Genomic DNA, 25,838 nt, shown 5'->3' with positions numbered 1-25,838 from the left:
ACACTGCGACATACACACATCGCATTTAAAGCTGGTCACAGGAGGCTGCGTGATCCTTTTTTCCTTGTAATTCCTTTACTGTATCAGATGCTTAACACCATAAAGGAAAGAAAAAAATGTCACATGCACGCATACATACACACACGCAGGCACTCACACACACACACACACACACACACACAGTCATCTGGCCTTTGTCCACCAGTCAATGCAAAGAGCACTGCGGCGGAACCTATTACCCACACACCGCTGCATCTTGGAGAAAAAATGTGTTAAAACACTGGCGTCTAATCAATTGACCTCAATTATGAGCCTCTGCCGGCTCCCTCACATCCACTCAGGCAAATAAAGTTTGTGACGAAGACCACTGGGGAGCAAGTTCCACTTTTGTTACACGAGACACAGATACTTGTCTTCATTTCGTTTCTTCTCCAGTAACAGTAACTTCTATTTTTAGAAACAATGCAGTAATTATTGATATTCTAGTTAAACTGAAGTAACTCTACCTCAGCTGACCACATGATCTGTGTATGATCCAGAGCAGAGAAGTCACTGTACATGTTTCTACCTGTATTTTTAAAACATGTTTTTAATATGTAAATGTATAGTTAAAGACAAATCATAAGTTCTTGAAGCTTAATTTTAATTGGTGTTTAGCTCCAAAATTGAAATATCAAAGATGCTTCCTGATTGGTCAGCTTGTTTCATGAGGTCTGCTTTTATTTCTGACTATCCAAACAGCGTCATAGTGCATCTTTGATGGTGGAGCTTCATCCAATCTTTTCTCATTGTGCAAGTTTTCAGTGACACACAAAACTACACTCATTGCATTATGTGTTATATTCATGTACGGTTACGCCTCTTCTCTAACAAAGTAATCAGAGTATCACTGTTGCTTGGAAACAATGTGTCATTTCATTGTATCTGCCGTTTGAAACTTGTCATTTTAATGTTATTGTATAGATCTCCCCTGTTTTGGTAAATTACAGGTGATAACTAGTAAAGTCACAGAACAAAAGTATTAATTTACATGTTACCTGTAAGAAACCTCTAAATAATATCCAACAAAAATCTGTATTTTTATATATCTCACTACTTTACAGGAGGCACTGTCATGATATAATTAATATTCACTATTCACTTTACCTGTCACTTTTTTTTAATGCTGATCAGTGTATATAAGTACATAAAATTCCAATCAACGTGTCTATATTCTGTTATTATCACTCTAGTTTTCACTGTTAGTTTCCATTCCAGAGCAGTTTTCAACAACATCCCACAGCCCTGGTTTTACATTAAAATCATTCTACTGGCAAATCATGGGACAGCTCTTACGATGCAGCTCTCATAGAAAGCCTGATGTGTTTCTCACTGGTCGGGTTTGCTGTCAGCACAGCACACTGTTAAAAACAAAACGTGATAACTGATTCATTTAAATATTACAGCGATTGCAGGAGGTGCTGCAGGCCAAGGTTAGAAACTCTGGTTATGAAGTGTGAAAACCATCCATATCACCGTTACATGATAAGAAAAAAGCAATTTCTTGATAGATCTCCTTATTGAAAAGATGCCGTGTGAACAGATAAACTAGTTGTTCTTCTGTTGTAGTTTGAAAAAAGAGCTGCACAACAAACTATCTGGTGTTGTTTTAATTACACATTCATCTGAAATCTTTCAGATTACAATGTTAACTGATGGATTCGTTAAACTTGCTGTTTTCATATGGATCTTTTTTCAAAACTTAGCCCAGCGAAGCAGCTGCATCAGATCCTGTATTTGATGTTTATTTCTATTAAGTACATAAAGTTCTCTTTAACAGTCTTAACTTTTGTCCAAACTGAAGAAGTGTACACTTCTGCACTAGTTTTCTCTCCATGTTACAGCGAGGTTGCTTTTGTGACTTTGCTCCAGATAAGAACGCCACTTAATCAGCCTGCTGACTACACATTATAGAGTCACACACCACCCTGATGGCCGTAGTCTGACAGTAAACCTCATTATACGTGATCAACATGACTCCCAAAAAGGAAAATCAAAAAAAAAAAAAAGCCTTTCTCTTCACGCATCCCTTCCCTGTTCCTCTACTTGAATACCACTTCACTCTCTCCCTTTGTCTTTGTTTTGTCTCTCCGCCTCCCTCCAGCCCTCTGCTGTATCCCTTCACCTTTCGATTATCCCTGACACAGGCCACATAAATCAAGTGCACTCTCCACCTCTCCTTCCCCCTTGTCCTCCTAATCTCTTTCTCTGCTCCTCTTTCCTCATCCACAGCCCTCCAGACCAGATTGATTTCATTTCGCTCATTTTGTTCTTATCCTCTGACACACACCTCCTCTCCGCTCTGTTATCCTCCAGCTCGCCTTCACTATATGTTATGAGATTTGTTATATGAGCCAGCCTGTAGTTGTTTTTTTTTCGCTTTACTTCATATGCTTTGACACTCTCTGTTGCTGCTATTGTCGGAGCCTCGACCTACACCGCCCCCTGCTTTGTGTTTGTGTGCACCCCTGGAGGGTCTTGATTTCTAAATTAAGCCCCACGATCGGGGAATTGTCTGCAGTTCTCCCTGCATATTGTGCATCATGTTGGGATGTAGGTGCTTTGCTACTGCAGGGGGGCACCATCAGGAGCAGAACAATACGGGCAAGTCAAACTTTATCGCCGTCTCTGTTTGTAGTGATGTTCAAACTGGTGATGCGAGTGACTCCTGACAGTGGGAAACATCTCCACTTTGGAACCTGGGCCACCGGAGTTGAAAGCAGATGTACATTAAGACACTTATTTTACACAATGCAGTTTCAGCTTCTCTATACTGTCGTTTTTTTTTTTTTCCTGTGTTCTTCATGTAAAAATAGGAAGACCGTGTACAGGACTGATTCTTTGAGGCCACAATAACCCCCCCCCCAAAAAACTCCTGGTTGACTGACATTGTACCTGCTCTTCAACTGACTGCACATTACCTCGAGACTAAAAGAAAAAAAAACAAAAAACAGACCATTGAGTGAATTCTTCCTGCTGATGTTATTCGTCTAAATTCATTTTCGAGCAACGTAAAAGCGAGCATTTGGAACACATTTAAACATTTTAACCTGGCGATTTTACACTGGAATGACAACAACAGACTCGGAGCAGATGATTTCTGAGAAGTTCTCAGGACAAGAACTGCTGAAGAACATAACACAGAAAAGTTAGTCCACTGTTTTTAGATGATCTACCATGTTGGTTGTTGGGCTGTAAAAAAAAAAAATTAACCATCTGTTTGAACAGCATACAGCCACACCAACGACTTCCTTGTACATGGTGTCAGTTAGTCTGGAAGGGTTAAGTCAAATTCGTCAAAACGTTAAATAAGCTAGCAGTAGTCTTTAGGTCGAGCCGGTTCAAAATTAGGCTTTTTCGGCAGGAACTTGCGACTTGAAGCTTTGCACGTGATCCACCCCTATTGAACTAATTCAGTGCTGTAGTTAAGGGAGAAAAAAAGCACCGACTTGGAGGTACATACTTTCTGAGTAGCCCGTTCAGCTCAAGACACTGATTTGTTAACCATGTTGTGTCTTTGTCTTTCCATATTTTTGCATCCTGAGCTTTGATGGTTGTCTGGAGTAAACACTACTTTCACGCTTCCTCATAAAGACTTCTTCTTAAACAAAATAAAACAGCAACACTGGACACTGAGCTGGCTTGAATAGAAGTAATTCCTCTTAAAGAATATCTGAGCACCTGACATCTGCTGCTACTCCTACTACATTCATGTGGGACAGAGAAGATATTCAGTTTTTCCTGATGGAACTCAATTTACATCCATTAACTACAACTTGGTAGTCGAAACTGGTAGTCTGTTCCTCCCACTGCCAGAAATAATAGATTAATCCTATAAGGCTATAGGTGTAGCACATTTCTTCTTACAAAAGTGACACCAGTGATTATCAGATTAAGAGAAGTTGGTTGAGTGAAAGCATATCAGGTATACAGTTGACCAGCCCACCTGGACGCTACAGTATCTTTATGGGTATTGGTCATTAACAAGTCTTCCATTATCTGCTGGATTTCTCCCCAAATAATTTCATAGAATCTCCTAACCACCCTCATTGTGTAACATCTAGTCCATGTCCATGTTCAAAAATGTCAAGAATCCCTGAGGTGTCTTTTGAGAAGCAAATATCACCATTAGTGCAGTCTTGTTTCGTTTAATTGATGATTACAACCAGGATCAGGTCGTTCCTCTCATCTGAAGGTCATCCATCCTTTCATCTCCCCCACACTTCATGCCTGCAGCTCACTTTATTCCGGTCTCAACAGTGGAATAAAAATTCTACAGTTTGTATAAAACGCTGCTGCCAGGTTTGTATTACACATTCATGAGGTTGGGGCAGCCAAAACAGAAGGATTAGGAGAAGAAAATCCAAAAAGCAGAGGAGCTTAGTCTTTAGCATGAGTCTTCAATAAACTGGTCCAGTATAGTCCATGTCATTAGATCTTCCCTGCATGGTGAACATTCATTATTGTCAGACAGCTTGTGCCTGGTTTGTAATGTTGATGGTTGGTATAGCCCTTTAAGCATATGCTTTATTTGATGTGTAAAATCTGTCGACCTTATTATTCTGATTCATTTTAAAAACTTGTTGTCAAAGCTGTATGTGGTCAATCTTCTGCTTATATAAATGACTGATATCCTCTGACTGGACCAGTTCAGTCCTTTAGGCTGTTTTAACAATTTACTTTTATTAATTGAAACAGCTGCTGATGGTGGTCTGACCTTTGCTGTCCTGGTCCTTCAGCTTAGAATAGAATACCTTTTTATTGATCCCCCATTGGGGGAAATTTACTGTGAAATTTACTGCATCCAAAAATATAAAAAGTACAAGAACATAACAATAATTAAGTATTATGCATCCTGGTGTCCACACACAGCAGGTCCAAGGCCCCACTGTCTCCGGTTGGGCAGTCCACATACTGGCTGAATGTGGGGAGAGTGGTAGAGAGCGATGTATGATTGAAGTCTCCTGAGATGATGATCAGAGACTGAGGGTGTGATGTTTGCAGCTGGGACACTGAACTATGGATGAGTTCACAGGCCGCAGTAGCATCAGTTGAGGAGGGGATGTAAACTGGAATCGCCAGGACGTGAGAAAACTCCCTCGGCAGGTAAAACGGCCGCAAACCAACCATCAGCAGTTCAGTATCCTTCAAGCAGCGCCTCTCTTCAATGCTAACGTGCCCAGCATTACACCACCTCTCATTCACATACATGGCGAGTCCCCAGCCTTTCTTCTTACCACTCTCCCTCAAGCTCCGGTCCACCTGACCAGATGAAATCCGTCCAAAGTTTGGAGTGTCTGGAGTGAGTTGGTTCAGCCATGACTCCGTGAACAACATCAGGCTGCACTCCCGATACGCCCACTGCAGCTAGGTCAGCGCTGTTAGCTGTTAGCTGTTAGCTGTTAGCTCCTCCATCCGTTAGGGAGAGACATTTCCTATGATGATGGACGGATGGACGGCTTGTAGCGTCTCCTCTTCTCCCGATGCTTCACACTTCTTAGTTACCAGAATCAACGTCCTTTTTAAACTTGTCCCAAAAAGTAATCTTCATTGTGTGGCTTTTTATTCAACAGCTGTAATTTGCTCTAATTGTTCTAATTATCTCCCTTTGGCGTTTACAACTTGGATTGTATTCAACTGTATTCATTATATCTTGGACTCCTGGTTGCAGTTTTATCTGTTTTCATTCAAACGCTGTTTCCAAAATACTTTCTTATGAGGGCGGATCAAGAAGTTGTGGGATCATGTTGCATCATGCTATCAACATCTGGATCCAACCACTGGTGGATGGTCATTTGGTCCTACTCCATGCAGTTTAAACTGGAGCAAAGCGCAAACATTGCATTCTGTGTCAGTCAGCAGCCGAAATGATTCAACCTTCATGTTGAGGATCATTGCTTGTGATGAGAGGAGGGTCTGCGACTACCACCAGGAGAAGGAACAACGATTTTCACAACAAATAACCAACGCTATAAAAAAAAAAAATCAATGGCCAGATTTGTTGCCAAGTTGATGAGTTGGTGACATGACACCTGATGTCGCCCAGGCTGGCAGCCTATCAAAACAGAAACTTGACTGCAGAGGCCAAGACTTCACCTGCCCTCTCTGTGTGCCTGTCGTTCCTGGTCCACATGAGGGCATGCTGTCTTTGAAATTACAATGTTGTAGCAGCAATTCACACATATATACATATATGGATACTAAAAAAAGTACACAACCAACATCTTTACTTTGTTAGTTAGCCCAGCTTGAAGCAACCTGAAGCTAATTCTCATAGTTTAATCGTAGCAGCTGTACTTGCTTGAGTTTCTTGACTAGTCAGTCAGAACTGATGAAACCTCTTGGATGAGAGGTGAAATGTCTTCAAGAAACTCAAACAAGTCCAGCTGCTATGATTAAACTACAAGAATAACCATGACCTAGATGACTGAGAATCTTCACAGACAAGCCAAAGCTACATTTCTGTAGAGTGATCTTACCACACGAATAAGCTTTACAACAAAAGTCTCTTTAAATAGGTTACACTTGGATGTATTGATTTAATGTAATTTGGGCATGTTTATATTTGTACATTCCTCATTCTACTTGTTGTGTAAAGGCACTGACAGGATTGCTGCCAATTGTTTTTACACCCTGTACAATGAAAATGCATGGGATTCTGTTGTATTGTATTGTACTTCATTTTATTCTAATTCCTAAATAAGAGCCTTAAATCAAATCATATTCCGAATATTACAATATTTGTTTCAATGATCGAAAGACTACTGGACAAAAAAATAGCCATTTAGCTGCAACCCTAGTTTTCTCGGTGGACAAGTTCAGACAGACAAGGCGCATTTTGTCAGGAGTGCAGCAGAAGCATGTTCACTGTTTAGAGAGCTTGTGCATTTAAGAGTTCCTCACCTAAGTTCAGAGTTTCTACGATAATGTCCTGAGGCCCAACACACACACACCTCCATAACAGTGATTCCACACTGTTGTTTGTTTTTGCCACAACAACAAAATGACTTTCTTGACTTTTTTTTTACTGTTTCTCAAAAACTGATCATTCAGTAAATTGGTCTTCAATGAAACACCAAATGAATTCATGCTAACACACAAAATAACTTGACTTTTCATGACACCAGGCTGCATGTTTCCATATCGCTGCACAGGAGGACTATTTCAACAGGAGAGTCCAGTCAGGCTTAAACTACGTGTGTTTTTTGATTTTTACAGGTACTATCTCTGAACTTTGTGATCAGTCCTCTTATTGTTGACAACATTTCAAGACCGATTCTCCAGAATTCTGTGACACTGCTAATGAAACAACTATGAACAAGTGAAACGTGTTTTTGGTGACATTGTTGTGAGTGGTGCATGAGGCCCGAGCTGTCACTCACCATAGTGTGGGATGATGGCCCAGGCCATGGCCGAGGCGTAGATTCCTCCGATCATCCAGAACATGCACAGCCAGCTCAGATGTTCTCCTCTCTTCTCCCGAGCCAGCACCTCCGCAAAGTAGGAGAAAACTATGGGCACCGCTCCACCAATCCTGCAAATACAGTTTGCTGTAATTAGCTGTGTATGCTTCAGAAGCCAGCCCTCATTTGTCTTTCGTTAATGTGTGTAATGATAAACATCTAAAAATGTGCAAAACTGATTTATGGCTGCATGAAACCATTTGGGGAAGAAGTGAAGGAGTTCAGAGTTTCTTCATCTGTCACTGTGAGAGCGATGAGCGTATAAACGGTGAATGTGAAGCTAATTCACAGAGCTCATTATTCCATGTGACACAATACTGTACATGAGTTGGGCAGACATTGTATTGTTGTTCAGTTTGTCTTCAGAGATTTTAGATTTTTACTAATTTGACCACAAAGGAGTAGCAGGATTTTTTTCAGACTTTAACACCTTTTTGTTCTCATGTCTTTCCTAATTAGACAGAACTGAAGAATCTCAATGATAAGAAAGATTCCACATTGTTTTGGCTTATTTTAAGACTCATATCAGGTAGAAGCAGCAACGCTGTCCAGTGAAACTATGTTAGGCGACAACATGCTGTCGTCCTCGGACTACAGAAAATGAAAAAGAGCAGGACACAGGATATTACAATCCGTGATGCATCTTCTCTCCTTTCCCTCCCGGTTGCATTATTGCACAAAAACAGAGGCTGTGTTCATATTTTCATTACAGTGAGAATGTCTCACATTACATAGTCCCATACTAATAGGATGCTATGTGTTGTGTCTATGTGATGGATATCTGCACCGAACTGGACCATCAGCGAGGCGTCGGCAGAGTCAGCAGGAGCCCATCTGTGACTGCAGTGACGCTGCTGGTTTGTTTCACAGCTTCAGAGTTTGAAAAATATATTAGGAGAGAAAAACCGAATGGCAAACTATTTGACAAGCGAGTCGAGTGTTGCAAATGTGAAGCAGACTCAGAGACCACTCTCTGTGTTAAAGGATGTTTGTATTTATATTATGATCACTATATGTGTGTTTCTATTTGGCTCAGAGGTTCCTACAGAGCCCATTTTAACAGTCACTACAAATACACATAACACAAAGCAGCATGAGGGTAAATGACTCCAGAGTAAATCACTGGGGTTGTTTTTTTGTATCTTCAAGTGTCGTCTTGGAGGACATTTTTCTGTGTGTAAAAATGATGTGTTTAATACAAGGAAGCTTTTGTTGACAGCTGTATGGTTTCAGATTATTTCTCTTGTATCACGTTCTAAAGTCAAATGCATTTGTCAGTGCAAATTGCAGGTTCAATTGTAACTCAAGTTGATTTTATTTTATTTCTGACACATTAATGGACAAATTCAAATGAAAATATTGTAAATTCTGCTCCTAAAATTAAAGCTGTTCCCCACAATGGGTCACATTACACCACATAAAGGAGTCTTCTCTGCCTCGGTGCTCTGTTCAGTAGTCGATGGTGTTGAGTCTGAGCAGCTGTGATTTAGAAAGGCTCTTTTTTTCTAGGTTGGTATGCATTTCACCATTTCTCATCATATCGAACTATTCCATTCGTGCAGGTTGCATAAACTCCGGACATCAAGTCCACACTTTTCCTAACTGCAGAGCTGCTTTCATGTCTGGGTGAGTTTTGTGCACCTGAACAGACTTGAAGGCTGCAAAGTTCTGTAACAAAGAGCGTAGTCATCATGTGCAACTCTCATTTTAGACAGGAGGGTTATATTTGCAGAGGTACAATGGAGCCGGGACGTGTGAGGCTGACGGCTGGTTCGGTCCCTTTGATGCACAACAGCAGCTTCAGCTCCACCGTCAGCAGCAGCTCCTGGTTCTGGTCCCGGTGGGAATTGGGGTTAGAGATTTAACTGGATGAAAATGTAAAATCTGCTCTGTAAGTCTACTTTTATGTCTACAAACTCTTAAAGAGTCACGATATCTGTTAGCAAAACTTACAGCACTGAGATGTAAGGCAACATCAGCTAATATCACCAGATGCGACGCACTGTGCTTCACTTGTTCTCTTCACACCACATAATAGTTTCTTAGTGATCACAGTTATTTCTTCTCATCTTTATCTGTTCCTGGTCTCTCTGACACCTGGCAGGCTCATATTTATAAAGTTGTGGTCTATCACATGTGTATGAATGCACATTTCATTTCCAGATGTGCATTCCACAAGACTTACTAATTAAATGATCCTGAACAAACTGTTATATGCTGTGTATATGCAGCAAAATGACAATAAACTTGATTTGATTTGATTGATTTGATTTCAACCCCTTCAATGTCAAACTGCTGTGAGGATTTCTTAGTGTTAAACTGACCTACAAGGTTGTGGTGCTTATATAGACCTATTAGGTTCTACTTCATTCTGATGCACATCCATTCATTGGGTTCGCCAACTTGCAGCTTGCTCTTTAATCTCACGTCCTACTGCTTTAAGCTGTACAACATTGTTGCATTTTTTAAAAATTTATCTTGGTTAATAAGTATGTTTCCAAAATGTTAAACTATTCCTCTACAGTCGTGATCTGTGCTGTATAACAAGTACTTACATCTCAGCTGGCTCACTGGAGCAGCCAGCTGAGACATTTTGATTTCTTACTACATCCATCCAGTAGGAGCAACAGTAATTCATGAGAGCATAAAGAACATGGCAACAGACTGTGTGGCCACATTTTTCCTTTTTCTTAACAAAGATGTCAATATAACACAGTCCGATACTTCTGAATGTAGCGGGTCTGAACCAATCAATGGTAATGATTGAAGGATTTTTCTCCCTGTAGTTCAAAAAAGTCAAGAATAAATATACATTTAAAATAAAATAACCATATTCTAACAATGACTACTTTAACATAACATTATGATGACCTCTCTTTAGCTGCATTTAAGAAAATCACTGAAACTTGGTCTGTGTAATTTGACAAAACTGCATCTCTCTTTTTTTTCTCTCTCTGTTGCTATTTGTTTAGATGGCTCATGGTAGCAAAGCTAATGAGGTAAGGAAAAGCTTAATGAAACAAGCAGTATCTAGTCAAACTGCAACAACACTCAGCGCCGGATCGTATTTTTCTCGCAGACTGCGGATGTAAAAAAGATGGAGAACTCAGCGTTCCCCTTAGAAAACGCCACCGCAGCTCTCGACGGTACACATCTGTTTGTTTATGCACATTTCCACTGAAACGTTTCTATATCCCCAAAGGTATGTGTGCAATTATAAATATCTTCCTGCACAATAAACTTGCCTCTGCATACAGATTGAGAATTAAGTGATGAAATAAAAGCTAAGGATGCTAATTAAAAATTTAGATCCATTAAGGTAGAAGCTGTTTCTCAGATTAAGCTGCATTGAGAGGCTTACTAGTTGGTTATACACCTGTAATTAAATGTAAGTGAGCTGAGTGTAACGCAGGTAGTGTTAGCAAGAGGCTGAACTCACATGTTGTCGTGGATTATATGGAGACATGTTGCATAAAGATGAATAATTCTCTAGTACAGTGGGTGAAATATTGTTTTTTTTTTCTACTTTCTCTTGGTTTTGACAGCTGTCTCCCATGTAGATGACACGTTTTGAACCTCAGGCCCCCGTCGGCCCTCTGTCTGATTTTAATTTACATTTTGATCTCACCACAGACACCACCACCGCAGCCACAGCTTCACATACTATACGAGCAGGACGTCAGATGAGTGAGACAGGAGGACGTGTCATTCATCAAGGATGTGGGCAGCCAAGCAGACCACGCCGAAGCCCACAGATGTTCGTTAACTGTGCTTCGCTCGTTTCTGCAAACGTTTCTGTTTTGCTTTGTTCTTTCTCTCCCCCCCCCTTACTCAGGGGGATGAGGATGGGCTGCTGCCAGGCAGTTAGAATAACCTCTTGTCATGTGCTTTGACTTTGGAGGAGGGGAAACAGCAGAGGAACCAGTGGGAGGACGGAGCAGGCTGGATGGAGAGAGGGGAAACCCTCAGAGGGGCTTCAGTATCTCAAACACAAGAGCCGTGTTTCCAGATGATCGTCTCGTGAATCTGAAGCTAATTCTTCAAATATTAATTGTTTTCACTAACTGCTTCGGAGCTAATAACCATGGCTGTGTAGCGTCTTCAGGAAGTGGTGCAAGAGACTATGTTAGTTGTGAGAAAAGAAACTAATCCAGTTGTTTGCCAACTGCTGACAAACCTTGAAGAAGAAGATGAAACAAACAAACTTTCATGAAGAATAGAGAAAATAGAAAGAGGTCTTAAAGAACTGTGTTCAATTGGAAATGTAATTATTCTTTCATGTTTCATGCTGTCTGGAGACAGAAAATGAAAGAATAGTTGATCAGTCGTCTGAGCTCCATCAGTTTTGGGAGTTTTTTGCTCCTGTTAATTTTTTCAAGTCTTGCATCTCTATGGAAACATAAAATCTGGGGCTAGACGTACAGAAAGTATGTGCGGTTCGGTGCAGTATTACAAAGTTAAATTGCCATGAATCATAAAAAAAGGAAGAAATGAAAGGTTAAGTTTTGGGATTTAAAAAAAAAAATAAAAATTTAGCATTAAAAACAAAAACATATAGAAATCCTGCAAACAACATGTGCAACATCATTTTACTCACACTGGAAAGAAATGGTGGCTGTACATACTTTTAAAAAATGACCACTTATATTCTTATTTGTTTCTATATTTGTCTCCTTGTTGCTTCAGCACAGCCTGCAGGTCAGACCAGGAGCCTGTACTACGAAACGAGATCAACGTACCTTGGATATCTTTCAGAGATCCGGCTTGACTAACTCTAACAATCCTGAGGATTCCTTTAACTAATGTCCTGCTTAATGTATATACTTGTGGCATATCTGACATTTTTTTTAACTTTCAGCTGCAACCCTGGCGGCGTGAAAGGGACGTGGGGACAAATGAAGAACAAACATAAAAACACAATCAGGGGCGGTGAAGGCTTATTAACGCATCCTACAAATACAAGCTTTAATGCTAAAATCAGTTTACTGTTGTGGGGTGATATCGGTATGGAAGAAAAATAAGAAATAGCTTTGACATTGCCTGTAGCCAACAGGAAGAAAATGAATGGAGGAAGACAGGAGCTCATAGAGATCATCAGGGTGCACTAAGGGGTTTTGCCGGTCCTGAAAAACCCTCACACTCCTCAGTGATCCCTCACAGTTTGCGCTCTGATGTGTAGCAGGTCCTCAATAAATGCCGGTGATACCATTTTGTTGAAAACTGCTTTGTTTTCTACTCCTTCTGAAGTTTTACAGGAGAGAACTGACTTTCAGTGGGAGGTGTTTTTATACCAGTGATCTCAATCTCCAACATAACCTGCTGTTGAGCAGGTTAGCCGTTCAGCGTAAGTTGCCATGGGGATGTACCCCAGTAAGAAGTGAATCACCATCGTAGGACTGAAAACCCAGGATCTAACCTGAAGTTACCTCGCTAACCCCAAATCCTGCTTCGTAGTACAGGCCCCAGATTTAAGAAGTGTCTGAGTTTTTGACAGCTGAGTCATTAATGTGTTCACAGGTGCGTCAAGGAGCCTGGAATTTTTTCTTTTCTGTGAATTAAACTTATTAATTTCAAGCTTAGATTTAGATTTAGTTACGTTTTTTGATGAAACAGCACATTAAAGAAGAGTAGTTTAAGGACCACTGGAAAGTTGAATATCAGACAGTTCTTTCTGTTTTTGCTGTTTCTGGCTCTGATAAATCTTGTCATTTTTTAGATTTTTAAACTAGATAACATGCATTTCAAACCTGCAGGTGGATTTAGGGGTTCAAAAGGTTAAATGTTCATGACTTATGTAGAGATGGTGTGCATTGAGCATTAAGTACACCACAAAATGAAAACTTTTTTGTGAAGCTGGGGAAGTTTTGTCGAATCTTGCCATTTCAATTAACTTCTTTAAATGTGACACTTCCATTTAAGCACAGACATACACCATGGAAACACATCTATTGAGGGGGAAGGGATGTGAAGTAGAAAGAGAGACTGAAGAGAAGAGATTAATTGAACTCACCCAAAGCCAGACACCATGCGGCAGAGCAGGAACATACTGTAGCCTTGGACAAAGGAGGAAAGGAAGGCGAAGAAGCCATTGACGGACATGGATATGAGCAGGCACTGTTTGCGGCCCAACTTGTCTGACAGGCCGCCCCAAAAAAAGGCTCCGAACATCATCCCCAGATACACGATGCTACCTGGAGAGAGGGAGGCAGGGGAGGGAGAGAGAGCTGTAAGGCATCACAGCCATCTGGAGCCTGACGTTTGTTAGTGAAACTGCTGAGTGAATAAAACACATCTCACACTTTGGAACGATGGAGACAGTTTGTGCTTGTAGTCATTCATACATTCTTGAAACGGTGCAACGTTCAACTTGAAAAGTGGACTCTCTGCACCAAACCTGACTGACTCTTCACTTTGAGCCCAAACTGATATTTGAATGGAAAAGCGGCGGTCATGTGACCACCTAGTGGCCCGCTAGTGCACACCTATCAAGTGGGCGATATTCAGAAGCGGCGCCTTACGGCGTGGGTAAAATCGCCCTTAGTCCTTAGTATTAAGTTGTGTTTTAACTCACTGTTTATTAAGGTTCAGATACCAAAACTACATGGCTAGGTTTAGGAGGATATGGTACTTTGATGACACTTGAACAACGATCACTACTTATAAGAAACCTGGTTAAGTATAAGAACCATAGACTGTATAAAAGATGGACGTAGTTACCGTGACGTCACCCGTTGGTTTCTGCACTGAGACAATGAAACCAGGGTTTTGCTACTTCCAGGTTGACATCTTGGATTTTTGGAGCCAGTGATGCAAAAATCGTCAGAGGGGGCGGAGCCATAGGAGCAACGATTGGTCAGACGGATTGAGAGGCGGGCCCTCTCTGCCCGCCCACATTTACCGCCTTCTGCTCGCTTCATCTGCATCGTCACTGCTGACTGTCAATCAAGCCAGCCACGCCCCTTGCCCCGCAAAATTTTGAAGATTTTTTAAAAATTCAGTATTGATTTATTTTCAGATTGGCCACCTGATCTCTGGACTTGACTATGAAAACTAATAAGAAAAAAATCCTGAGCTGTAGGAATGGGGTATTTCGTGATGTGTGATCACTTCTTTTCCAATTCATTTCTATGGGAGCCAGGGCTTTTTGGAGCCAGGACTAGCGGACTTAGTGATATTGCAGGTTTTTGACACTTCCGGGTTGGCTTCATTTTTCAGGGCCGGTTGCTACGTCCATCTTTTATACAGTCTATGACAAGAACCAAATTACTATCAGGTGCATTTTGGGATAAAACATGACCCTCTCTTAACAGGTCTGAAGCTTCTCCATCTAATATCTGATTGGAATAACACAAAAGGCAAACAGCTGAAATGTAATCCAGTGGAAAACGCGTTTAGAATGCAGTTTAGTAGTGCAGGAACAAAAGATTGTTTTGGTCTTCACAAGCAATGTCTGGCTGTGAAACTTATCTTGACAGATATTGCAGTTGTCATATTTGTCTCGATTTCAGTGTGAGCAGTGATATTTGAATTTCCTTTTCCACTGCAATAAAAATGATGCTGCAAATTTTTTACTACATTCTGTACCAAACAAGCATTGCTCTATTACATCTAGAGAATATTATTTGGAGGAAAAGGCGTCTCTGTAGCACCACATTTGAACTTTATCAGAAACTTGCAGCTCCTGTGATCTGTATACTGCACTGCCACATTGTGATTTCGATAATATGTCAAATAATTGTTCAGCTCTGGTCGATTCTACTCATTGTGTCTGGTCCAGTCGCTGCTGTGCAGGTACACAGTGTACAGTGAGCTTGTTTGTGCTGGAAACAGCTGCAGCTCTAAATGTGATAAGCAGTAAAACTGTGAGCCATAAAAATGAAACAAAAGAGTGAGAAGACGAGGGGAGCTGCAGAGTCAGGTGATAGTTCTCTGACACCTTGTGACTTTGCAGGTGTCAGTGTGTTTGGACTGCGGTGGTCCACGAGACATCGGCATGAAGCAGTGCTTTCCAGGTGCATCAGTGGAGTAACGGAGCTCAGCCTGAGATTGGTTCTGTTATTTCCCAGCTATCGACAGAACGCTGAGAGGTCGCGTAAGATGTAAGTCTATATAAATAGCACAACCGGGATCGATTAGATGAACTTGGCTCGGAGCTCTACAACAACGCAACTGTGTAAGTCCAGTCCACAGCACTGTACATCAGCTCCACTCTGTTTTGACTGCACTTCCTCAGTACATGTGGGTTCAGATGAACTCAGGATCACATAACAAACCTGCAGCTACCACGCTGCATAATAATGGATGAAGGTACAGCAGCTGCACAGTGCGCACACACAGCAACATGCATTTAATTCATCTATTGACTGGTGTCTAATATGGTAAATTGATATGTGTTTAGTAGCTGTAAAGCAAATATCTATTGTGGCATAATAAAGATTTGACTCCGGTTTAATTTTCTCTGAGTGAAACGACTGTCTGGTGACTGATATTTGTTAAAGTGACTGTGGGGGGAAACAGAGCAGTAGTTGACCTCGCAGCCCTGCTTTTAAATCCACACATTCATCTCTTACTGCTGCTTATCCGCAGGAAACTGAGGTCATTTCTCTTCCTATTCCCAGGAACATAAAGGAAGGGGTGCTGCTGGAGAGGTTTGAGGGTTGTCAGGCCAGTAAATAATCCACTTTACTCCCTATGTGCTAATAAAAATGCTAATGCACGTGGAAGGGGGAGATGCGATTGTTTGACGAGGCAGCAGCAGAAAGAACGCAACGAGAGGAAAGGAAGCCTTCTCTTTTTCTTTTTTTTTCTCCCCTTGCTGTGTTTGTGGTGATGGGACAGATAGGCTGGAAGTAGAGGGTCTTATCAAGCTGCGCAGACATGATGCTGAGAGCTAGTGATTCATTACAGGTGACAGCCGCTGGATCTTTGCAGCGCTGCAGCAGCGACGGCTCTCCTACAGGCAGCAGGATATAAAGAGGAGGCTACACTCCAGCCGGCTCACGAAATATCAAACTGAATATCAAAACTGCGGCATTTTGCACAAACTGGTGACATCTTTTGATTTGTGTAGCTACATCAGAACGCGTGTACTGAAGGAGATGCTATCTGAGAACACCGGCTCATTTGTTTTATGGCTCCTCTCACACTGGGTTTGTATCTGTAATAAAGGGGGAGGGTGCTGATGGTGATGGGACATCTGAGGCGCAGTAGGAACCTTCCTGAAATTGGATTTGTGATTTCCTGCTGGGTTCAAACTCGGGTCAGACCTTAAGGGTTTTTATGTAAATTAGAAAGGGTCAGTTAAAATCAGTGGAGCACGGGGAGTTTTGTTCAAGTGTTTGTCTGATGCAGGGGGGCCACAAAAACAACTGAATATCTAGACTTCATCAAATTTTTACTGTAATTCAAACAATTTACTGTTATTTTACAGAGTTTCCCTGTTTTGGTAATTACAGATAATAACTGGTAAAGAAAAAAAAGGAATAATTCACCCTAAAAAAAAATACTTGCTAAAGTTTTAAATAATAAAAATATCATCTGCATCAAAAATCTGTATTTTTACAAAGAGTAATCTCTTCTTTTACAACATTTGACATTAAAATTCTACTATTTTTTTTAAAGTATTTAAACCTGTAAAATAATATGATTATGTTACAGATGTGTGCTGTTATTCGAAAGGGAAATTTAGTACATTAAGGATTGAAGGGTTGATCATTTTTAACTTTAATTCTAAAGTTTATCACAGTTTTGTTAAATTATAGATGTAGTAAAATCACACAAAAAAAAGTCTTAATTGACATGTTCAACTAAAAAAATATTATGTTGCAGATACTTTATTTGTACTGGTTTTTACAGTATTTGACAATTGGAGTATTTAACCGTTTTTTTTTATAATATATTTTTTTTGGGCATCCTTGCTGCTAGAGTTTCTCAGTTGCTTTTTGTTTGTTAGTTTTGTTTTTTTACAGTATAATGTTCACCACCAGAATAAAAAAAACCTCTCAAGCTTAAAGCTACTGTCATCATTCAACATAAAAAGGCAAAAAAGCGTTAACAAGAATAGGACCAAAGATATGGATCACAGTACGCGCACACATGTAGTGCAGACGGCTGTCCTGCAGAACTAACAGTCTGTATGGGCCAAGGTTTTCGGCTGCACGTGGACATCTACACAGGAGACTCTGCAGAGATTGACATTTTCTTGAATTTACATCACACACAACCACATTGGCCTTTAAATGGACCTTAAAAATGTTTGCATCTTTACTTAGAACCTCTGACTGAAGAAACTCCACACTATGTCTACATGGGCAACACAGCAGCTTCAGTCCTGTATCAGTGTGGATCACTTTTCTATAAAAGTCACCAAAACAGAACGAGGTTCCCTCTAAACCACATCCTTTCATAATACTGCATAGACACAGCGAACCTCCAGTTGTGTTGGAGAAGATGTTTTCCACATTTCAGTACTAATATTTGTGCAACAACATCAGAGAGGCGCAGAAGTCTGCTTTTAAAACCTTAAGACCTTCTGTTGTTCACTTTTCTCTACAATGTTACATGTATTACAACCAGTCCATAAATATCCATAAAAATAAAACTCCACTGTGATGAAGGCGGGCACTGCAACAGGTCAGATTAATGACACTAATTAATGCTGGTTTTCATGAAACAGTAACAGAAGCTTAAGTTTAATTTGTTGCTTCCAGCTGTTTGTAGGAGTTTTTCCTTTGAGTTTATTAATTTCCTGCAGCATCAGGATCCATACGAGCATCTTCAGTGTAACACAGGTGGAGTCATTTTTACACGTGCTACAACAGCAGTCACTTCATTACTAGTTATCAATTATCCATAAGCAGCAAACAGCAGGTCACATTGTATACTTTCCTTCACCTCAGACAGGTGAGCTGTCACACAGAGTCACAGTTTATCAGCTGCAGGTAAATCACTTTTTACAAAGCCGCTATCCTCGAGTTATAAGTCTGACCTACTGATGTTTATTAGTGCATTATTATATATCATAGATCACTTGATGCTCTGTCTAATGTCGCATGTAAGACACATATTACAAACGTTCTCCATCGCTGTTCTGGACATGAATGAAGCCGTGAGGAACACTTACAATAATAGGACTTTTGTCTGAATTGCCATCAGTTTAACAGATCTATGAAGCGGTAATGTTTCATAGACTGTAATAAAAATTCAGTCAAAGAAACTATGAAAATTTGGCAGCAAGCGTGCCAGAAAAAATACATTACAAATGTATGCAAACTGCAACAATAACAGCAAACATCTGTAAAATATTGATATTCTTAGCAGATTTAAATACTGTAAATAGTACAAATTGTATGGTCGCACGCTGTAAGAGAAGAAATGACCACAACTACAGTTTGATTGTTGTCAACATGTAAATGAATACTTTTTCTCTGTGATTTTACTGGATATTAACTGTAACTTAACATTTTTCAACATTGGTTAAAAAAGGATTAAAAAAGAATTTACTATTTTCAATCGTTAATAAACGTATTTTTTCTTTCAAATATCAAAACATCAAATATCTGCAAAGTAATGATATTAAATACAGTAAAACAGTGTAATCTGTAAACATAATTACACAATAGAAAAGAATAAATTACTATTTGTAAGAATACAAATTTTAGCCATGGACATTATTTAAAAAGAATTGGGTTTTTTTGTGTGATTTTAATAGTTATTATTTTACTAGTTATTATCTGTAGAGTCAAATCACAGTTAAAACCTGTTTAAAGTCAAAAGAGCTTCCATCAATGTCTAAAGCTCAAAGCAAATCTTAGATGTCTGGAGTTCACCTGAAGTGAAGTGCTAATCTTTATCTAAAACGACAGCAGAGCGTCTATATGCTCTTTTAACGGTACACTGTGCAGCTTTTTCTCTCTGCACCCACAGGGATTACTTCAGCAGTCTCCACACATGCTGCTTTTTTCTATAGTAATTAGCTCTTATGTGTAAGTGTAATTCTCTCTCGACACCTTTCTGCTCTGTTTTCTCTCGCGGTGTCCTGGCATGGATGAGAGGAGAGCGCAGCAGACTGACAGCAGTCGCGGCAGTACAATCGAGCGCTAATTTCCTGAGAGCCGGAGCTTTAGGATTTCAACAGATGAGGGGATTCCCAGAGGATGGTGTGTGACTGACAGCTGGGCTGCAGCAGGGAATGAGAGAGACAAGGTCTGGTAGGAAGGCAGGAGGAGGAGGAGGAGGAACACAAGACCCCCGAGAGCAGAGCACAGTCCTCAGGCTTTAATCACATCAACACCTGCTGATTCTGCTCAGCAGGTGGAAGTTTACTCAAAATACTCACTTCTGTCATCGCCTGACGTTCATGTCCTCAACATTGTATTGGAAAAAGTAACAGTAGAAAAATAGTCACATGACTCACACACAAATGTGGACCTATCAGCTATGATAGAGGCAAAAAAATAAGTCAACTGTGCATTTCAGAAAGGCCTGAATTTGCTCGTTGTAACGTGTTGTTAATTTGTACCTGGGTGTTACTGGGACAGAACGGACACCAACAGTGTAGAGCTGCTTTTAAATTAGAATCTGTTGGACATGCTTTTGATTAAACTCTACAAATTGCATCTCTGTGTATAAAAAGTTACATTTTCTCTAAAAATAAAACTGTCCAACAACATACTGAAGACATCCTGCCAATTTTGCATCCCAACATAACATTTTACAGACTTATGATGACGGAAACAATCAGCTTCTGGGCTCCAGTACTTTTCAGATCGCTCATGCAAAGTTTTTTTTTTTCAGCCTGCTGATTATATTTATGGTCCAAACGTGACCCTAACTTGGCATCAAACGTGTGTGTGTTATCTTTCACCTCATACTCACTTGTTTTCTCATACATCATAGTACAAGTGGTTCATGGAACACTTTACACATGATGCGAGTTTGATTTGTCAGGTCTTACAGTTAAGCTGATCAATCACTATCCTTAAGACATCATGCAAGATGTGATCAAAAAGGCCAGAAACTGCAGCTGTTATAAGTAAAATCTGTAGCCGATCAAAATCTAAAGTCCCCTTCCAATTAATCTTCTTGTGATACACTGCTCCAAGCGCTCCTGCCACACCTTGGGAGTCCTGTTTTGACCATTTGCAGGTGAGCATATGCAATTTTACACAGAGAGCAAACACTGAATTCATGTCGAGGATCACAACAAACAGGACCAAACAGTGGAAAAGCCTGCGGTCTCCAAGACTGAAGATGGTGCATCAGTGGTGCACCAGAAGCTTGGTTTTGTCCCCCATGGTCAGATTGTCAAGTCTAAGTTCTTCTGAAGCATCCTGAGGAATCTAAGGGTGAACATGTGGCACAAACAGGTTGAGCTGTCCTGCACCATTGTGTCAATTCTTTCCTGCTCACAGCATGTTGAAAACGCATGCTGCACCAGAAAAAATTGCCACTCTCCACGCTTTCATTTCCTGCAACATCTTCCTCTTCGGGCTGCAAGGTGGAACAGTGGTTAGCACCGCCACCTTGCAGCAAGAAGGTCGCCGGTTCGCGTCCCGGTGAGGACACCCGACACACGACCTGTCCAGGGTGTCCCCTGCCTTCGCCCTAAGTCAGCTGAGATAGGCTCAGGCCTCCCATGACCCTAGTGAGGAGTAAGCAGGTTATATAATGGATGGATGGATCTTCCTCTTCTCTAAAATGAAATTCAAATGGCACCGCAATGGCAAAAATGGTCATAAGTGTGCTTGTGGCAGGAGCACATGGAGCACAAAATGAGAACTTTTAAGAAAACAGTGGCCAAATTTAAATAATTTCTGTTTTTTGTTTAATGTGGGAACAGCCTCTAAACTTTTTAAAACATGCACAAGTTTTGATGCATCATGACAGCACATCAGCAGACGGACTTTACAAGATGATTTCTGCTCCTCACATCACCACGTCTAATCAATTCTCAATCTTTCACGTTTTAGAGTAAATGCACATCTGTGACCTTTTCAGAAAGGTAGTTAAAATGTTGTTGTGCATGGATTTTTAGTTAGCGAGCAGAGGAGGCTATTTATCATCGCATTGTGTTGATTAACTAGCTGTCAGTGATCGTATACGTACAGTCACCGCAACACACAAAGCTGTTTGACCTTATAAATTATTAGTTGCAGAAATCTCCTCCAAGCCGACAGTGATGCAGATGCAGCCCTTAGGTTCTTCACTCTACACTACACCTGCATCGTCTTACCGAAACAACCTGAAAATGCTAACTGTGCCGCAGGAGAACACTTGCAGACAAATTAGAGCCATATGTGGTTAAGGAGGAAAGGAAGGGGGAGGGCACTGATAGGAAGCGGTATAAAAGGAGCGCTTTCCCTCCCTCTCTCCCTCCCTTTTCTCCGGGGAGGTACGTGAGCCAGTCTACCATGGCTAAACTGCAGTGAAGCACAATGCTGCAGAGATTAACTCCAGCCCATATCTTCAGATCGCCGGCATGGCTATGAGACACAGAGAGGCTGAGAGCGAGTGTAAGAGAGGGATTACAGCTGGAAGGTAACAGAGAGGACAGACGAGAGCAGCGAGAAAAAAGATGGAACATCCCATATCTGGATAGCATCTCACCTTTTGTATTATATTAAAGGGAAAGCCTGCTTCTGGAGCAGAGAGCATCTGGAGCAGATTAGGGGCAGAAATTATAATTATGGATGCTAATGAATCAATGAATACATTGTTTAGGAGGAAATTGATAAGAATCATAAAAACTGAAAACGCAGAAGGTGTCATATTTAAGTATTTAAAGACATTTTCCCTTTTCTATGTGATGCATAACACAGGCAACACCTTCTTTCACATATTTAACACAATTTTAAAGTTTGCTTTATTTCTAATTAACTGTTTTTTCTAAAGTGACTGCATTTTAAGTTTCAGTATTTCAGTATGGTAAAAAAAATAAAGTCTGATGGGTTCCTATCAATGATAAAGAAAGATGCTTCTGTTGGGTACATCAAATCTAAACTGCTCACCGTGTTTATTATTAAAGGGTAACTTTCCATATTCTGCTTTGGTTCTACTTGAATATGGTTAAAAAAATAAATAACATGCAGTCGACAAATTAAAATCCCTCCCCCTCAAACCTGTCTGACGTCAGATTTAGGAAGTTTCATCTGACGATTTCTGCAACCTTACCAAGTCAACAGTCTGACAGGAGCTTTATGCAGCGATTGGCCCAGTGAGCAGAGGTGTGAAAGTGTGCAGAATCTGAACTTCTCTCTCAAGTTCTCATTTTTCACTATTCATTTATGTACAACTGAGTGCAACACCACGAATGCCTTTAAGGAGAGACTGCTAGAAGGTGTCACTCCTCTTTATGCCAGCAGACTTTTTCACCAGCCCCCCAGTACAGCCATTGACAACATTACACGTGGAGTAGTATGCCTGCCTAGGTGATACTAGGATTCATTTATGATTTTAACTACTTATTTATAATAAAACATTTGAGACAAAAGGTTTAATTTGAATGCAAGCACCATACTTTAAACATATCAACTGTATTTAGCACAACATATAAATTATCGTTTTAAAGTATCATTGCAATCAAGAATAAAAATTTTGTCAATTAAGTTTTTTTTTTTCTCTTCAATCTGATCCGAGTCATTTCATACTTAGCATCTGCCGATCCAAGATAATTTTTCTAATAAAGCACACTTCAAGTATTGTACATTAGCTGTAGTACCTGGTTGCACCACAAGGGGAAACCTCTCACTGTTTTATACCCGAGCAGATGGTACATTTTGTGTCACTAAACAGAGAGCATTGTGGGGGTTTAGCTAGCAACAGACCACCATGATGTCGATTTCTGGGATGCTTAATGATCTCCATCCAAAACTAATGTATGTGACTAGAAGATTCATTAAGGCAGCATTCCTACATTCCAGTGGCATCTGTAACAATAAATAAACAAACGCCAAAAGGGCAGTGGGCCTGAAATGAGCCTCTGATCGGCCTTGGTGCCACTTGGTGTCCTACCAAAGTGGAGTAGGTGGGGGACACTAGACTAGGGGTGTTTTTTTGAAAGTCCATTTTGCAAAGGCCACCGTTGGTCGCTACAGTCTCCACCAGAGGAGGTCTACGGTCACAGTCAGGGATGACAGAGATCCAGGTGAAGGTGGACTTGGGAGACAGAAAGCAGGGTGCTCCATTAACAAGGGATACGACAGGCTGGTATGAACCAGTTAAGGAACATGCCTGGTGTTTGCTCTTGCAAGCAAATTAGCATTTTTGTAACGTCCTTTAATGGCAGTTTGTGTCTAATATATTTAAATGAAACCATCAAGCTTCTATCGTACAATATAATGCATTATAATATAATGGTGCTGCTCATTGACAGGAGAAGCCTGCGATTAGTGGGTAACCTGCTTTACTACCTGAACTACAGATACACTCATAATAATGGCATTAGGTCCCTTAATGCTCAAAACATAAAGTCACAGAGTGCGATTTAAGTGATGATTGTGCAGCAGAATCTCATTTTCTCTCACTTGTTTCCTTCCAGCAGGATGTCCACTCAAGATGCTCTTATTTACCACTTAAAGAGTCGCTGACCTTCAAAGAGAATCTCTGGTAAAAGCACCAATCAGTTCTGTTGTGTAGGTTTATTATTTTAAATACATCCACAAGGGAGCAGAGACACACATCCTTTATTTATGAGGCGGCGTGTGAGCGAGTTGGTAAAAAATGACTCATTCTTTCTATTATTTCCCTCCCGTCTCCCACTGAGAGATGAGTCAGAATACGGGAGAAACCTGAGCGAATAATAAAACCGTCCTGCTCCCCCCAAAACAAACAAGGTTAGCGTTCTATTTTCAGTTATAAAACCACACAAGAAAAAAAAATGTGACTTGTGGGTCGGAGTCTTTGTCCATAACTAAAACTTTCATTTAACACCAAGACATTAAGACACTTTAATAAAAATAATGAGGGCAGTGCAGCTATTCCTGAGAAATAATAAAGGCAGATCGCAGACATTCACCCATGCAGACACACAGTGACACACAAACACACAACTTTTCCTGAGAGTGGGAGAGATCCATCGAGCTGAACACACCTCCTACTCATGTATCCAAATACCTGGTGCCATGACAACCCGCCGGCAGCTCCGAAAGCAACGAGATTACAGTTGAAATTGTCACCCACCACTACTCTGAATGCGCAACGTTGCATGTCATTAACAACACAAATCATTAGCAGCTTTCTAGCAGGGAACTAATTCCATCAACAGCCAAAATTTTTTGCCAATCTGTGCTCGTATATTGTTTCTATCTATCTCCATCAATCACACTCCCTTTGCATGAATGCAAACTTTATTTTCAGATGAATTTATGGCTTCTGGAAGCTGGAATCCAGGTGGCTCTCGGTGCCTTTTCCAAAATTAGGCGTCTCACTGTCACTTCCCCGTTAGATATTTCCGACTGAGTGACAGTCCAACTATTCTTAGTAAGGAATCAAAACTCTGAAACAGTTCCCAAATAGACTCACATGTCAGATGAGCAGACGTGCTTTAGGCTTTCACCGAGTAAATCGATATATAAGCTAGAACAGAAGAACACGAGCACTTCTGTTTTCCATCACATCACGTTGTCACTATAAGTACTCTGCAATCGAATTTAGCTGCATCTTCCTGTAAATTACTGACTTTAAGCTCGGATGGTTTCTCAAAACCCCTCAAACATGATTTCAGGTATTTATAGATTCTTAAATGATGTATTTCTCACTAAATGGGCAACAATTAAAGTTTAAAACTGAAGACAACATGGTAAACATTACACTGGCTTAACATTCGTATGTTACTGTCATTCTACATATATCATGCATCTTCACAAAACTCTTCACTAATGTACTTTAATAAATATATGGGCATGTATGTACCACTGAAGCATGGCGGTATCATCAAATGAAGTATTTTTTGTTGAACATGTTCATATACTGTCAGCAAAAAAAGTGTACTAGCGTTATTGCTGAAATAAACTTGTGTCTCGCTCTCTCCTTGCTGCTTTCTACACCTCAGTGGTGCTGAAAGACGCACAGCAGCAGCTACTTTTAATCAGTTTTATTATTCCTATTATTCATGTTCTTATGAATGGGAAAAATTGTGAATAAAAATTAAATTATGTGCTTTTGAAATGTTGTACACTGTCAAAAGAATCAGTAATCTTACTTATTTCTTCTGCATTTTTTATTTTCTTTTTTTTTTTAAACAAAAATATTGATAGCAATGGGAAAAAATGGTGAATTTACATGCCAGTATCTGTGTATGACCATAAAACTTCTGCTTCTTTAAAGAAAATTGATTCT

The 25,838-nt window shown here is 40.3% G+C and overlaps 1 protein-coding gene across 1 annotated transcript in view; it reads right to left on the bottom strand.

The window, feature by feature from the left end:
- Positions 1-25,838, bottom strand: part of LOC103367452 (synaptic vesicle glycoprotein 2C-like) — a 53,506-nt gene that overhangs the window by 25,473 nt on the left and 2,195 nt on the right. Inside the window, exons 2-3 of the mRNA XM_008295477.1 lie at positions 13,513-13,693; positions 7,422-7,573 (exon numbers count right to left, since the gene is read on the bottom strand). Coding sequence (XP_008293699.1) covers positions 7,422-7,573; positions 13,513-13,693 — 333 coding nt within the window. The remainder of the gene's footprint in view (positions 1-7,421; positions 7,574-13,512; positions 13,694-25,838) is intronic.

The sequence above is a fragment of the Stegastes partitus genome, unplaced genomic scaffold (assembly GCF_000690725.1).
Source record: "Stegastes partitus isolate 25-593 unplaced genomic scaffold, Stegastes_partitus-1.0.2 Scaffold1051, whole genome shotgun sequence".
In the NCBI taxonomy this organism is placed as follows: Eukaryota; Metazoa; Chordata; class Actinopteri; family Pomacentridae; genus Stegastes; species Stegastes partitus.
Note: the sequence above shows the minus strand (reverse complement) of the source record. Positions and strands in the feature narration are given on the sequence as shown.